General features: G+C 43.0%; 1 protein-coding gene and 1 non-coding gene across 4 annotated transcripts in view; both read left to right on the plus strand.

The window, feature by feature from the left end:
• Nucleotide 1: 1 nt before the first annotated feature.
• trnai-aau (transfer RNA isoleucine (anticodon AAU)) lies at nucleotides 2-75 on the plus strand. The gene has a single exon. It is a non-coding gene; the product is annotated as a tRNA-Ile (tRNA).
• LOC108894874 (FERM, ARHGEF and pleckstrin domain-containing protein 1) overlaps nucleotides 72-16,253 on the plus strand; it is a 51,482-nt gene continuing 35,300 nt past the window's right edge. Inside the window, exons 1-3 of one of the 3 annotated variants that reach the window (XM_018693497.2) lie at nucleotides 72-153; nucleotides 518-814; nucleotides 5,872-6,089. In XM_018693497.2, coding sequence (XP_018549013.1) covers nucleotides 5,916-6,089 — 174 coding nt within the window. In that variant the 5' untranslated portion in view covers nucleotides 72-153; nucleotides 518-814; nucleotides 5,872-5,915. Of the gene's footprint in view, nucleotides 154-505; nucleotides 815-5,871; nucleotides 6,090-16,253 lie in introns of those variants that run through there. The other 2 variants (XM_051066050.1, XM_018693496.2) reach the window with 2 other exon arrangements.

Genomic DNA, 16,253 nt, shown 5'->3' on the forward strand with positions numbered 1-16,253 from the left:
TGGCCGGTTAGCTCAGTTGGTTAGAGCGTGGTGCTAATAACGCCAAGGTCGCGGGTTCGATCCCCGTACGGGCCATCGTTCCTTTTCCGTTTTTGTCCAACAGCTCCGAGGCCCTGTTCGGCCTACCGGGGCCAAGGCAAAAGGCAACACAGTGTAAATACCCTTTCTCTACTGTTATAATTTAACTACATACACTAGCACTATGTTTAAGTACATTATCATTTCAAGCCGGTTGATTGTCCAGTTATCCGTTTGGTAAAGTGGGGCTAATTTCAGCTACTTTATACACCGCTGGCTAGCTTAACTTAAAATATAATTTATGAGTAGGCTTATATTTTGTTTTAACTCAGAATCCGAAAAGTAAACTAACTGTCACATAAATGTAGTTGATTAAAAAGTCCAAGTTTTGCCTGAAATACTTGATTTGTTTTACTCCCGCTAAACCACCGTGGAGTGGCGCTGTCGGACCACCCTGTTGCACTTTCTCTCTCTCTCTCTCTCTCCCTCCGCCTGATAGTGTAGTGCCGGGGTGCCCGTGCTGGAGGCGGTGTGTCGCTCTTCATTGTCTGAGTAGAAAGCTCAGCGCACGGGTTTCCCCCACATTGGTCTCAATGGCTACCACACACAAACCACGTCCCACCTGAGAGGGAGCGGTTTTAGCTGCGAAGAGAAGAGAGGAGGAATACCAGTTCAAAACTCAGCCACAGGACCAGGACCAGGACCAGGACTAGGACTGTGTGGGATTTACCGCCTGCGCTGGAAATAAAAGCTCCCACTGACGGACAATCTGTGGATCCTGAAGAAAGAGAGGGGGGTAAGGAAATCATGCTATCCGGATTATGAAGCGAGGTTACACGTAGCCTTTCTGCTGTTCCCTCCATAGTGCACACTTCTGCTTAGATATACCCAACATTTAGTGCAACATACGACTAAACGCCATGGCTTTTTCAGGCAACAGTGCGTGATGTTTGATGAGCCCAATGTCTTAAGTATAAGCTCGCTTCCATTGCAGCCAGCCTGTTCATTTTCCCTAATCGGCTGAGCTCTAGGAGGTCCAGCAGAGCTTCTGTTACTGTAAGCCTAATGATAGACGAGAATAGCCCTCTCCAGTAACTGCTTTAAATATTTTACACGCACTGCAACACACAACTTAGACTTTTGTAGATTTAACAGCCAAAGACTTAAGTTCATCTTAAATATAATTAATGGATTTTCCAGCTCAGTTATTCCCTTGTGTGTTAATGCTTTTCCATTCACCAAACCCTACAATGGCCTCAGCTTGTCATTGTCAAAACGTCGCCCCATGCACATTAATTATGAGCAGTGCACACACACACACACACACACACACACACACACACACACACACACACACACACACACACACACACACATATATATACATTGTACACACACACTAGCCTGCTCTCTTGAGTGTGAACACTTTGCCTTAGCCTACTGACACCTTTGCTCTGGCCCCTAAAGGATTACTCTGCTAACCTACATTCAGGGGCTTGCACTTTGCCAACTGTCCTCTGTATGTGTGTGTCTTTAACTGCGCCTGCTTTATTTCACTTGACAAAGCTGCCAAGTGTGTGCATGCATGTCATACAGTATACCCACCACCCACTCAGTGCTTGGTATTGGCACCACCAATCCCCCAGAGATTGTATGTATGGCACCTATTAGGTGTCAGCATCAGCTGTGACAGACAAATCCCTTTCTTTATTGATCTCTGGGGGACACACACACTTTTTTTTCACCCCCATCCTTTGCCATGAGGTCAGAGCATAGGGTCAGTAGGGAAGCAGCACCCATGATCTGCTATTGTTTTGCTCATAGGCACTTCATTTTACTAATGGCCTGTTGGAGCATGGGTGTGCAGGTGTAAGCACACCCTGCTGCCCTGTTGCCCTGTTGCCCATTCACTTTTGCAATCAATATCACACCCACATCACCAGCAGAATTGGTTTTACTCTCTCCTTTCTTGCACACACACACGCAGCCTCACAATAGAAACTCCCCTGAGGCCAGCAGAGAGGCTTAATGGTCCTGCGAGTGGAGAGTGTCACCTTGATAAAACCTGGTATCAAGCGCAGCCATTGATCAGCCAAGGACTAAGCATGTAAGTGTAGTGTGTTGTAGCCATGATCTCACCCTGTCCTTGTCAGGTTGTTGACATTCTTGGAAGTCATTTGTCAGGTGAATCATATAGTATACAGTCAGTCAGTGAGTGGCTGTTTCTTATAGGCCCACGTGGTAACACAATCTGGTAATGCATGTTCTTTTGTTCCTTGCTGTGCATATTACTCAATGACACTGGTGTCATTGTACAACAAGGCATCGGGCATCAAACTCATACCTGCAATTTCAGCCTCATGTTATTTGTATTGTATGTCTTTGAGCAGTGAGATTTATTCTTGACCTTGGGGTTTAATATATTGGTAAATGCTCTAAATGCAATCTCCATTTGCTATGCTATTCCCAGAGCTTTTGATTGTATCTCACAGCAGCATTCCTCAGCGAATGCAACATGCAGGTGTTGAGCTGCAACAATTAGTCTACTGAAAGGAAATGAATCATTATTTATCTCATGTAGGTTTGAAAATTCACTTATCAAAGGGTTGGTTGTCAGACCTGTTTTATGCAAATGTTGCCTGTTATGCAACCTCCATGGTGAATATTTTTACCCTTTTTATGTAGTGTCAGATTTATGTGGCTTATGTCTTGGAACTTCCTGATTCTTACTATCAGTGTATAAAAAACCAGTAACCCTTTAAGGCTTGTATAACATAAAGCTTCCTCTGTAGATGCACTTGTGTAGGCATGTGCTCACATCCGATTCCCAGGGCTTGGCTTCCCACTCACAAACTCTTGGGAAATTTCAACTAACACCAGTTCAAAGGCTGGTTGAGAGGCCTTAGTCCCGCTGCTGGAAGCTCCCACAGTAGCGTCCTTTGTGCCTGTGTGACCAGCTCGCTCTGTATTCCTCTCTTGCTCAACTAACTCCTCGTATAATCCCTCCAGCCCTGATGGAGGCGATGATGAAACTTCTGCTTCCAAACTTCCACTCTTTTGATTTATGCATTGGTGAAATTGATCCAAAACAGGGGAGAACACAGCCAGCATGTTATTCTCAAGGTCTTAAATCAGTCTAGTCAGTATTTATGATTTTGTTTATGGGAGAAACCTCATTAAAAAACTGTGGAAGTGGCTGTGTCACGTCTCTGGACCTTGTATGCTTGTTGTTGATGAGTTTGTGTTGAAAAAATGAGGATGTGCAGACAACAAAACATCCCTGCTGTCTGCAGTATATGATCTACTGATGTTTGTCAGGGTAATTGGCACCTGCATGTTAGTGGAGGAATAGGTAAAGCTATAAACCTGGCTCTGAGCTGACACTTGTTTTGCTTTGAAGGGTGACACAGGGAGAAACAAGGAGGTGACCCTTAGTGAGTGAGTACAGGGTTTCAAAAACAGATGATTCAAGCACTAAAATGGCTAAACTTATTGGAGCTCTTTGTCTCTGTCCTTGTTATTCAAATACTCTCCTCATACTGATCAACAATTTAACAGAGTTTTCTTTTCAGTGCAGTAGGGAAGTAGCTCACTAGAGCAAATGAATGTTCCCACAGGTGTAATGAGTAACCTGAATGTCAGGTCCCTTTATTGTCAGGTCACTTCCTTGGCCGGGCTCCAGTTTCCAGCTGCAGCTTTTGTCACCGAGGTGAAGAGAGGTGCTTGTTTGTGTGTGTGTGCAGGTGGAGGGATTAGTAAAAGATAATGTCTTCTCTATTTCTCTGTCTTTAATATAACCTTGCTCTTAAGTTCCCCTGGTGAATTCTGGAGACAAAGGATTTGTTTAGTTCTCACCTCATTATCAGGAGGTGTGATTAGGAGTGAGAGAACAAAGGGACACCAATATAAAGTTGTCTTCTGTGCAAATACAGAACATTGCATTTTCTTTGTGTCAGTTTTGTTGATTGATTTACAAAGATGAAGTGTGTCCATGTTCACTCTCACCCTGAGGTCAGAGGTCAGCTGACGGGCCTCATGTAGGTGTTCACTGGCTGTGTGCCATGGTTATGAGTGAAAACTGCCCTATCAATTTAATGATATAAAACAGAGAAAAGTAGGAAACCATTACATTGGCAAAGCTGGAACCAGTTGGTGATTTTGCTTTAAAGGATAAATCACAATAGTTGCAGATCAGTTTTCTTTCTTTGATTAACTGTTTCAGCTCTACTCTGCAGACTGCACCTTCTTCCTAGAGTAGTTGGTGCACAGAGACTTCACCATAACCTCCTGTATTTGCCTTGCAAAGAAAAGTGACCAGCATAGTAGGACTGCAAATTATACACCAGGTTTACCCTCCAGATTTGGGCAAAATAAAGCTGTGTTTCTCAGGCCGTTTTGGAGGAGACTTTGGAATCAAACAGGCCAATCAACCTGATAACATAATACTACTAGGTCTTGAAATATTAGGCCTACTTTGGACATAATGAATGCTTTGTTGCAAACACTTATACAAGACGGATGTTTGCAGTCCTGTAGGTTATCCCAATTCACTGCACCACCCATCAACTTGCACAGCATTTCTGTACTGACAGACACTGTGTTACTAGTTAACATATACACTGAAACTGAAGCATCTGCAATAAGTTAATATCAGCTCTGGCTTTGTTCTTCACTATCAAGAATGCACAGTGTGTGAGGACAAAGAATTATAACCTGAAGTACAAAGAAAGACCCAGTCACCTGTTAATCAGTATGAAGTCCAGTAGGTCCCTAATGACAAATTGATTTAATGATTTATTGACGAGATGATGTAATGGCTGCACATGACCACATGTGGCTAAGCAGAGGACAAAACAGCAACAGCATTTTCCATTGTCTCGTACACTACCAGTGCACTGTGTTTGTGTGTCAGGGCAGTTCGGCAGTGTGTAACCCTCGTCCTGGCTTACCCCCCGACTGTCTTCTAAAACATTCCTCAGCCCTGATGTCACCAACAAGCGTCTGAGAGGATATTTATTGTCTGAGGTTGAGGTTTATCAAGTGTGGGATGGAGGTGGAAAGGGGGGGCTGGCGCTGAAAACTTTGTGTGTTTGAGTCTGAAAGAAGTGGAGGGGGGAAGGGGGGAGTGTCTTTGTGTGCTCTCAGACCATATCTCATCTGCCCTACTTGTGAGGCTTTGATTCAAGTCTGAACTGGTCTTAAACAGAGCTCTGTGTTTGGTTTGTAGGAAACGCTGTAAATCCCACCTGCGCTGTAGCTGGAATAAGTGCGTGCATGCTAGTGTCTCGCAAGGTGTGACACATGTCCGTCTGTTTCTTTGTGCTCGCAGACAACCACAAGCCTTGTGGTTTCCACATTGTGCAAGGCCAATTTAACCCAGACTGAATAAATGTGGCAAGATTTCTCGCACATCTCTTGAACTAATTCACCACAAAGTTCCCCTCATTGCCACAAAAGAGACTCTTACTTTCTTTTAAATTTGAGGCAAATGTTGTATTTGTTGTAATTAATTCCACACATTTTTATCTCAGAAAAGCCCACAAAAGGTATTTGACATTTCCTATAAAAGTAATACAGGAATACTTTACAGGGAAACACAGTTACAATCACACAGGATGTGATGCAACTGAGCTATTTGGGATGAGCTTGGATGTGAGAGGAAATGCCTGACTCTTCTAGCTTTAAACTGTCTACTATGTATTTAAGAAGCCAAAAATCAAAAATACCCCAAATCACAGACTGAAGAGAGTGTTGGCTTCGCCGCCCTGAACGCTCATAAAAAGACACAGACTGCAACCCTAAATTTTGAGAGTAACTATCGCTTTTTTCATTTCTTTCTCCACACGTGAACAGAGGTCCCTGCAGCTTGAGAGCGCCTCACTGTAGCGTCTGTCACCATGGTAGAGCCAGCCGACAGGCCGTCTACAGCCGGACAGAGGCTGGGCGCCCCTGAAAGTTTCGGGGTGTCCACCCTGGAGCCGGGCCTGCGTCCTCCTGTTCAGCCTCCGGGGAGGCAGGTCTCCATACGGGTGCAGATGCTCGATGACACACAGGAAGTCTTCCAGATATCGGTGAGTGATACGCGTGTGTGTGAGTGTCTGGTTCTGCTTACATGTGTCGTTGGACAATTACAGGCACAATTTAGGGATTTTGTTGATGAGTGTGTCTTGGTGCCTTTAATTTGGAGCTGTTGATCTTCAGGAAACCTTCCCAGTGTATATGTGAATGTCACGGATGAACAAATTGGTCTATCTTGCTGTCAATCAAAATACTAATCGCTATGATCCTTATGAGCAAAATGAGCCATCACACTTGTCTGTAACTTCTTCTTGCATGTTGTTATTGCTCTACATATGTACATTTAGGGTTGATGGTTTACCACTCTTTTTAATGGCAGAAGAGGCTGAAAGGAAAATCAGCTATGTTTTTAATTGATTATGATGCTTTTGTAAATAAGTCACGCTGTGTTGACTCTTGACGGGCAGACAGATATAATCTGCTGAAACCAGTTTGATAAGTCCATATCATTAACGCAGCACTAAAATTTGGCAGCATAAAAAAGACGCAGCTGTAGGGTGACAGCGATGCCTGGAGGGTTTGGCTAAGTTACCTCAAGCTACCTCCTGCTGCGCCCCCACATTACACAACTTAAAAAAGTGTAATAAAACCCAAGAGTTGCGGCTTCTCAGTGGGGGATATTCAAATACATTTTCCTCTCTCCTTATGCAATCCATCAGCTTTTTGTTGTTGCAAGAAGACAGCTCAATATGTTCCATTCACCTTTAGTCTTATCTCATATCTCCACTTCCTGGAGATACACAGGAAGTGGGATAGAAGCCAGCTTCCTGTCTAAGCACACTGCACCTACAGGCTCCTGATCCTGCCTCACAGACAGAAACATACACTGCAGCCTTAACTCCCTTTCTGTCTTTATCTCTCCCCATGTCTTGTCACTATCTGTCTTTTTCTTGCTTCCTCAATCCTCCGCTACAATTCTCTCATTTACTCATACATACATACCTATCTGTATATTGTTTGTAGATTCCAGTCAGTACTCAGCCTGCTCAGGCATTTAAAGTGTTTGCATGTGTTTTCAAATCTCAGAGAATTGTCTGTGGGCTCGAGCATGTCAGGAGCGTGTGCTTGCATATTAAGTGTGTCTGAGGCATGTGTTTGTCCACAGCAGCTCTCTAACTTCCTAATGCTGTTAGAGAAAGGGGTCCTCTGAGGGGCTGCACTGCCAGCAGCTTTAATGACATCGGTGCTGTGGTGCTTCGGTATGTCATCTCTGGCTGGGTGTAGTCTTGAGTTTCTGAATGAAAGTCTATTGCGAGCCCGACGGAGAGTTTGGTTTCATGCCCTCCTCAGTGATTTGCATGCCTTCAGAAAACCCCAGCCGCTGTATTATCAGCTTAAAATTTGGGGAGTTTTTTGTGATGATAATTAAGAAGGAATCCAAAAAGAGTCACTGTCTCAGCTGGCGTGTTGAACATCCAGAGCTGCCAGTTCAGGGAGCCGTAATTGGCTCTTGCGAAAATGCCAAGAATGTATGTGGTCGTTAGTGTGTCAGTGCCTGAGGATGTGTCTGTGGCTGAGTGGACAGTTTGACAGAGGGCTGAGCTCCGGTGTCTTTGTGAGGGATGTCGTCTCTTTTTTAGTATTTTTCAAAATCCTAAATTGATGTCTTCTCAAACTGACGTGAGAACACAGAGCTTGTGGTTCTCCACAATGCAGCAGCGATCCGCCTCATGACAGGGATCTCTCTCTTCCCCTTTCTTTTTCTACCCTCACTCTTTCACACACATGAGGAAAATGGTCTATCTCTGTGGAACATCTTTAGACGTCACTGCTCAGGCCGCAGCAGGGCAGAACGCATCAGCTGACAACGGCAGCGTGACCACAAAATACTAATACTGCACTCACACACACTCTCACACACACATGCACACCAGGTTGGGATTGTTTGTTTGCTGCCACAAGAGCCAAATGTGAACCAAGGAGAGGACTGGACTGGGAATAATAATGAAGGCAGAAGTGGAGATGGGAGTGAGGACCAGGGGATTGAGGGAGTAGACAGGAGAGTGGGAGGATGTAGAAAAAGAAAGGAGTAATGCTGCTCAAAAGAAAAGTGAGTAGAAAGCATGAAAAGTGAACCAACCAAATTAATAACAGTTGGCTTCACTGCTTATCACAGATTCAGTGGAATAAGGGAAGCATTGTCTTTTCAGCTTGACTCACCTAATCTGTCTTTTTCCTGTTACAATGCCTCCCAGTCTATTTGTGCAGGAGGTGTAGTCTAACGTGTGAATCGAAAGATAAGCCTGCAGCTTACACTAATGTTGGCACTTTTGGGTATTTTCTCACCGCAGGGAGGCAAAGCGTCTTAAAATCTGCCAGGGATCTGCAGAATAGGAGCAATAAATTTTAAAAATGCAAAACACAGGTCACAAGATTTTACGAGTAACAGTGTTGAGATATTGTTGTACTGTTGTAATGTTGACTTGAGGTTCCCATGCCTGATTGTTGAGCATGTGCAGCATATGAGCAGGGCAGAGCAGAAAATATTAGGAGTATTTAAAGGGTATCAGGCACATTAGGCTGATACCAGATCCACTTAAGGTCAGAGAGAACAGAAAATAAAACTTTGCCTTCAGACCTTCAAACTGTATACTCAGAATAGGTCAATAAATTCCATAATGCATTAATGAAAAACATTCAAAACGTACATGCATCTTCAATTAAGTTACATTTCTTGGATCCAGGTGGTTGGCACTGGGAGCTCAAGTTTTCATCCTCAAAGTCCTTATGATATATCTGGTGTTTATAAAATCAGCTGTATCCTCAGGCTTTCAGCTGGGAATGTGCCCTCCCGACCCCACCCCCACCCCCCTCAGCAACATGAACAGACTCTATTATCCAGATTTCCATGTGGAGTAACATGGAATACATTAGATCAAATATAGATCCCTACAGAGTTTTAGCTGGAATCTTCTGTTTTTAGAGGCACAAGCCTAAATACCATTTAAATCTAATGCAGCTTTTCCCTCTCATGGATTTACAGAAGAAATACACTGCTCAGCTTCTGTTTATAGCACACAGTAAATGTTCATTTTGTTAATATTTTTTATTATTTATTCTCATTTTTCTTCTCTCTCTGACCTCATCTTGAGAAAATGCACATTGTTTGAGTGTACATTTCATTAATAAAACATCATGACAAGACACTGGCACACACTGCATTAGTGACCATGATGGCTACACACCCACACACACACACAAACACATTGTGAAGCTTCATTATTAATTTGGAGTGGAAGCAGCATGGTAGAGGAGTGTGTGAGTGCAGAATGGCGTCACTCACTCCCACCTGGTAAATAATTGAAGGTAGAGCGGATGTGCTGTGCACGTGGCTTTATCTGTATGTGTGTATTTGCATGCCTGCTGTATAATGGAGGATGTATGTTACCCATTTGCTTTGAGTTGGTTTCACCTATTCAAACATAATTCAGGTATCAGTGAAAACATTCCCTGAGCCTATTTGTGCATTTTTCTGCAAAAAGTCCGATAACTGAAAACAAATACCTACATTTATTTTCACTGTGCACAGGGTAAAAACAAGCAGGATAGGCCAGAACATGATATTCCTCTTCTTTCTTCCAACACAGACATTCAAGCATCCACAAATGTGCTTATCATACACCACTTTTCACTAATTCTTTGATATTTAGTCTCTTTAGTATGTTGTTTAGTATGTTTGTATAAGACAGTGGAATTTTGGAGCAGGATTTGCCCCCACAAGTAAAGCCCCAGATTCTCTAGGTTTATATTGAGGTCACACCGTCAGTGATTGAGGGGAATTTTCCGAAGGAAACCATTTTGGTTTGTGTGGTGGAGATTAATAAAGTTCAGAGAAAAGGAACAAGTGACTGCACTTTGCTGTAACTCACACCTGTTTCTAAATTGAAGCAGCATTCAGACACTTGTTTTAATTGCAGGTCTTTTTTGACCTGTTTGGAAAGATTTACTTCCTCAATAGAAATGAATGGATGGTACATTTTAGAAAGCACTGAGAGATAGATTTACCCTTTAACTGGATCTGAACTTAAACCAGAGGCCAGAAAGGTGTACCAAAACAATGAGACAGTGAATTTAAAATTACATGTTTTGTTCTACAACAAGCGAAAAACAAGGCTTGTTTTGACCCTTCCGGCACTGGAAACATTGGAAGCAACATCCAGCCCTGTGTTTTCCACATTTAGCCACGATTTGCACATATTGTATTCTCCAGTGAGCCTCCATGATGGCACCTGCAGCTGTAGTTCACCGCAGATTTGTTAGACATCTGCATTATCTTCATTTTCCAGCTTCGACTTGGACTACATTATGATGACAAAGATGAAGTCCCACTGATTCTCTGGAGAGCAGCTGAGCTCAGTTACATCTGTCCCCCATGGACCTGCCCTCACTTGAAATATCAGTTCAGATGATGCATATGTAATACTTGTACTTTGTCTCTTTCTTCTGTCTCAAAGACTATATAATACAGAGGGAGTACACTGTCTTTTTTTCTCTCCTATCTTTCAATCAGTGGAGTCTGATTGGTCAATATTTTCCCTGTACTGTCTTGTCTGGCATGCTGACCTTAATCCCTGCAAGACCATCCAGCATATCCACATCAAGATTGACTTTCTCAGTGGACGTCAGAGGCTTTAAAAACCATCCGTCTGATCACAGGGGAGAGTGGACGGGGGTAGTGTGTGTTTGCATGTGTGTGGGAGGCATGTGCTTGTTCGGTGTGCAGTAAGATCACTGTGAGGGTTTTTGCTGCATGATTTGACTGTGGCTTTATGATCTGCATGGCTCCTGACCTTTGTGTATGTGTTTTTGTCTAAAATAGAGCCGAGGAAAGATGCAGAACTACAAGGGGGAGGGTTATGAGGATTAAGATGATAGGACCGCTTTATAGACAACAGCATTTGATGGACTAGCAGTCCCCTTAGGCCTGTGATAGATGAGCTACAAGTCCCCTGCCACATTATGCACGAACACACACACACACACACACACACACACGCTCACTCCTTAGTTCTGACATTTTGAATGGATGGCCCTTTGTGCTGTCGGCAGCCTCAGGAGCAAACGATACATGTGGAAAGAGCAGATATGAAAGGATTGAGAGAGGAAGATTGTGAATCTGTCACACCTCTGAGAAGTATCTTAAAATATAAAAGGAGCATCAACCAAAAAAAATTTAATTTTCTTTTTATCTCTTTGAAATTACCATTTAATTTTGCTTTCTGTTGGTCCGAATGCACATAGCTAGCATTTTAATGGCAGAGTCCTCTCATCATGTGGTCTGAATGCTCACAGCCAGACCCCTCTACTCTAAAAACACATACTTTGGTTAACTGTGCCTCATCCCTCCTCCACAGCAGAGGTATAACTGCCTCTTTGTTGTGCTTCCACCACTGAGACCTCGACTATTTGGCCCTAACAAGAGCAGAAGAAATTAGTTTTAATGCAGCCTCCCATTAGTGGACTAGCATGCACAAGACCAGACAGCTACAGTTTTGTGCAGACCAGCTCACAAAGTTGTTTTTAAACTCCTTTTCTTTTCTTTTTACAAGAGTTGGCTATCCTCAAATTAAAGTTGGAGATGTTTGTGTGTGCTCTGCTGAAGTATTTTACCCCAAAGCATGTTAAAATTCAGCTGAGATTCAATTATCTCCCCTCTCCTTTGTAGAGTTGCTCTTTTTCTGACATTTACTCAAGAGAGAGAGACAATTTAAGAGTGATAAGAGATAAGAAAATGTATGTTTTGAAGCTTGGAGCCAAACTATGATCATGTTTCTGTGTCTTCTCATGTTGGCAGCAGTGCTTACACTTAATTTGCAGTGGTTTGGGTGTGTGGGCAGAGCCAAGGTGATGTTTAAAGACAGTTTAATGTACTGTGGTTATTTCAGGGTGAGGCTGAAATCCTGGCTTTGTGATCACCACAAGTTTATGACCTGTCGTCTCTTTTTTCTGTTCTCTCCTCTCCTCTTTATCCCTCCATCCCATCTCCCAGCCCTCTACTCTGATCTTCCAATTAATCTTTTTCTTTCTCTCTGCCTTTTTGGAGTGCTGACAGAACTAACAGTAGCTTTGGCAGGCCTCATTCCTCATCATCCACAGAGACCTGCTCTGTGTGTGTGTTAAAACCCCCCAGTCTCTGCTCAATCCAGTGCTGTACACTAAACCTATATTGATGCTGTTTATATGGGCTCACATGGGCCACATTAAACCATGTTACATGGATATGTGGGTTTATAGCTCCATGTGCATGCACAAATATACAGTGAGTGCATGTGTGCATGCTAAGACCTGACCAGCAGTTCTCCAGACTAGTTAATTACACTCCTATTAAAATAAATATTTGATCAGATTTGCAGATGTAATATCTTCCCCCCTTTATGACTCTCTCATAGATGGCAACATGACTAAATAATATATTGTTTTTTTAATCATTTAAATATTTGGATGATGCATCATCATCCGGTTAGCACTGAGTCATCCCACAGACCACGGTACAGCCCTACATCAGGGTTCTTTGCCTTTTCTGGCCCGGCGTTTTCAACTTTCCCATACCGTTAGCATTGGTTAGCCAGCTAGCCACAGGTGATAAAGTCTGCCAGTGGCTGTCATTTCTTTTTGTTTACCTCTGTATGAAGTTGAAGACCCATTGTTGCTAATGTTAAATCAGCCAGTACAGTATGAGTGTAAACTACATCTGTGCAGTGCAAGAATGGAAAGTTTGACAGGTGTAGCCATAGTAACTGAGGGTAATGGTGCTTAGCAAAGAGTCAGTTGCAACCCCAGCAATTAGACTGTCCCAGCCCCAAGTTTCAGAAACATGTGGATGCAGCGTGGTTGCACACAGAGGAGCTGTTCTGTATTATGTAATGGTTGGCATTCACTGTCTCATTCCTGTGGTCCAAGACCTCAAAGAGGGACTTCTGACTGTGGACTGACTTTCCTCTCAGCTACTTCTTCTCCTTATTTTTTCCCTCTGTTGCTGACCCTGAAGTTTGACCTGTCTGTGGAGCAAAGGAAGAGAGGATTTTCCCATGGGGATCAATGAAGTATCATAGAGTCACAGTAAAAGAAAGGGAGAAAGAAGTCAGTTCACCACTCTATGTAACACACTGGTGTAGGACAAGAACATGTGCAGTACTATTGTGGCACTGTTTCAACAGAAATGTGCATTTTGTTACTTTGCTCTCAGGGTGGGTGTGTGCACATGGAGCCACGTGGAAGCATTTAGATCGTGCTGGGTTCAAAGACAGGGCCACAGACAGAGCTGCCTCCGAGCTAGGAAGAAGGGAATGAGGGAACAAGACAGAGAGATTATTACTCAGTGAGTGAGAGACTATTGCTGATGGAGACACAATTACTGAGAGATTGTTGCTGAAAGGGAGCAGGGTGGGGGTAGGAAAGAAATGAGGAGGGCCCCACTGAGGGACGAAAAAGAGACGCTGCGTTACATTGAGTGTGATAGAGGAAAAGGGAGATCACAGCACTGGGAGGGAAAGAAAGACGCATACAGACACACATCCGCCTCCCACAGAAGCCTTTTGCATTACGCCGGCAGCCAGTGAATGAGCAAACACTGTCCTCTCTCCTTGGCTGCAGATGGGATCCTTTTTTTCTTTTTTTTCCCGTAATTGCAGTGAATGAGGTCCCCAGTGAGGAGGCTAGTCAAGCCAACATTGGAAGAGCTGGGCCCCATTTAGGGTAATCACTGTACCTCCGCTTCACTGTGCTACACAAAACCACCATACCAATTTAGTAGTTTTTGCGGATTACAAGTATTGGTTTGGAACAGCCTGCAGTTGCTGTGGAGGTGGGCCTGTGGTGAAATTTTCACCCTTGTTTTTACAAGTTTGTCTTGTCATTCCATTCTTACAAGTGGGATATTAATTATTTCCTGTATTTGATAGGAGTTGTGGTGCTTTGATGCTTAACATGCTATAATAATATCTCAGCCTCCTTTTCATCACAACCACTATTCCAGTTTGGCATGGCAATACCTCAGTATTGTTGTTTTAAACACAATGGAAAATTAACATCATCTGCTAGCTGGTAGCTTTATCATCACCACCAGACACACTGGCCAGTTGCCAAAACTAATTTGGAGCTCCTGTTTTATTTGACAAATGAATCAGGCTGAGGTTAAAAAATAGAAGCTGCATGGTGTATTTTGTGGTACATGTTGCTGTTGGACTCAGTAGTTGGCCTCAGGCTGCGGTCCTGTTTTTCCTAATGAGATCAATTTTGCTACATAATGAGGCTTGACTTTCTCTTCTACCTGGAAACTAAAACCTAATTTGTTCAGAGCGAAGCGTTAAGGCGGAGCCAAGTGTGTAAAATATCACTCAAAAAGTAACTAAAATGAACCTTATACTCTTCCTCCTCTGGTGTGAGCTGGACAGATCTGTGTGTGTAAAGTTATTAGGTTGTGTGGCTCCTTTTTGCAGCGGTCTCTGCTGCCGTAAATCTTCACTCGATGATGGAGGAGAATAGTTAGCTTGTGTCAGGGTTTCCCCCCCGGCATAGATGATAAAGTCACAGCTAAGGTAGATTGTGTTAGGTGAGAAGGTGCTTGACTTCTCCCCAGGAACAGACCACCTATACAGAATCAAATACGAGTAATGCAGGTAAATCTGGTGGCCGCTTTTCATATCAGAACCTCTTTAACAGCTCTTTACTTACCAAGAGCTTCCACCATTGTTGCATTTACAAGACAAGAGGTTAGAATACAGCTACAAACAAACAGCCAATGCTAAACCACAGCAAAAGCAAAAGCGTACATATAGAGCTTTTCAGGTTGCATGTTAAATTGGAGGACTAAAGTCGATGGAAATGTGGACTGGAATTAAGCATCTCCTCAAAGTGAGAGTCCAGTGTCTGTAGTATGGGAACCAGTGCTTTAAATTAGACAAGAAATGCACAAGTGGGTTTGCTAAGAGTTTAGCAACCAGCTTAAACTCCAAGTGTCAGCTCCAATATCCTAAATGAGATTTCTCCCCCTGGCTAAGTGTTAACCATGGCTCCTTGTTAAACCTTTCTAAGGCCACAGAGCTGCCTCACTCAATCTCTGTCGCAGCTCTGGACCAGGCTCTGTAACTTCACCCCTGAGTCTTTGGATGTTGTTGAGTGTGTGTGTGTGGGAGCATGCAGCGCTAAGTTTTCTTTCAAAAGGTGAAGTGTTTCTTAATCTCCTTCCTCGCCCCCCTCCTCATCTCCATTTGGATGTTTTCCAGAAGTCTCAGAGGAATTCAGTGGCGTCTCCCCTGCTGTGTCACCGAGTCTTCAGCCGTTGGTTTCTCCGTGAAACTAGCAGAGGAATGTCGGCTGAAATGTGATGTTTGGGAGAAAAAGTAGTTTTAGTTTTCACCTCTCTTCACCTTCCTGTTCTATTTCTCTGACTCTTATTATCATTCTTTTTCCTCCTTTCTCTCAGACTTTAAGCCATTTCATGGTTAAGTCTCATCATTCTTGCAGCATTTAAAGACAACCATATCGTAATTCACTTTTTGAGGGGACTGTTGCTTCAAATCCCTCATTGGGAAATTCCAGTATTGCATCCCATGATGAATCATCGTCACCACTGTGCTAGCTTTGGCTGTGATTGATTTATTTGATTGAAGTGATTGATTTATTTGGTACTTTCCAGCTTATCATTTCCATTTGGGAGCATTTCATTTGAAGTCAGATGGCTGCAGAGATTGTAAGAGATTCATTTTCAGCTGTAAATTGATGTTTATGGTAAAATGTGTGTTGATTGACATGCTTAAATGTCACTGTGATATCAAATTTTAATTACACTGAAGATTTTTTGGGTGCTGGCATAATGAAAGTGCTGTTCCTTACTTGTAAATCATCCATGTGTCCTCATAACCACACACTCAAATGTGTTTACTGCAGGCATAGCTTAATTATTCATTTGTGTTTCCACGCCCTTTTTCTCCACCGTAAATCATCTTGTTCCAGCAACACATGCATAGACACATACACAAACACAAATAAGTGCCAAGCTCAGGCATCTGTGACTTGGTTTTAATGGCTGCTTCTTTACTGTGAGGTTAAATAGGTTGAGAAGAGAAATTCTTCAGACTTCAGACTCTACATTTAGAAAAGTTAAGTTAGTCCCTGGACTTCTATTGGTGATGGTCATTGGAGATAATGATATCACA

The sequence above is a fragment of the Lates calcarifer genome, linkage group LG7_2 (assembly GCF_001640805.2).
Source record: "Lates calcarifer isolate ASB-BC8 linkage group LG7_2, TLL_Latcal_v3, whole genome shotgun sequence".
NCBI lineage: Eukaryota > Metazoa > Chordata > Actinopteri > Centropomidae > Lates > Lates calcarifer.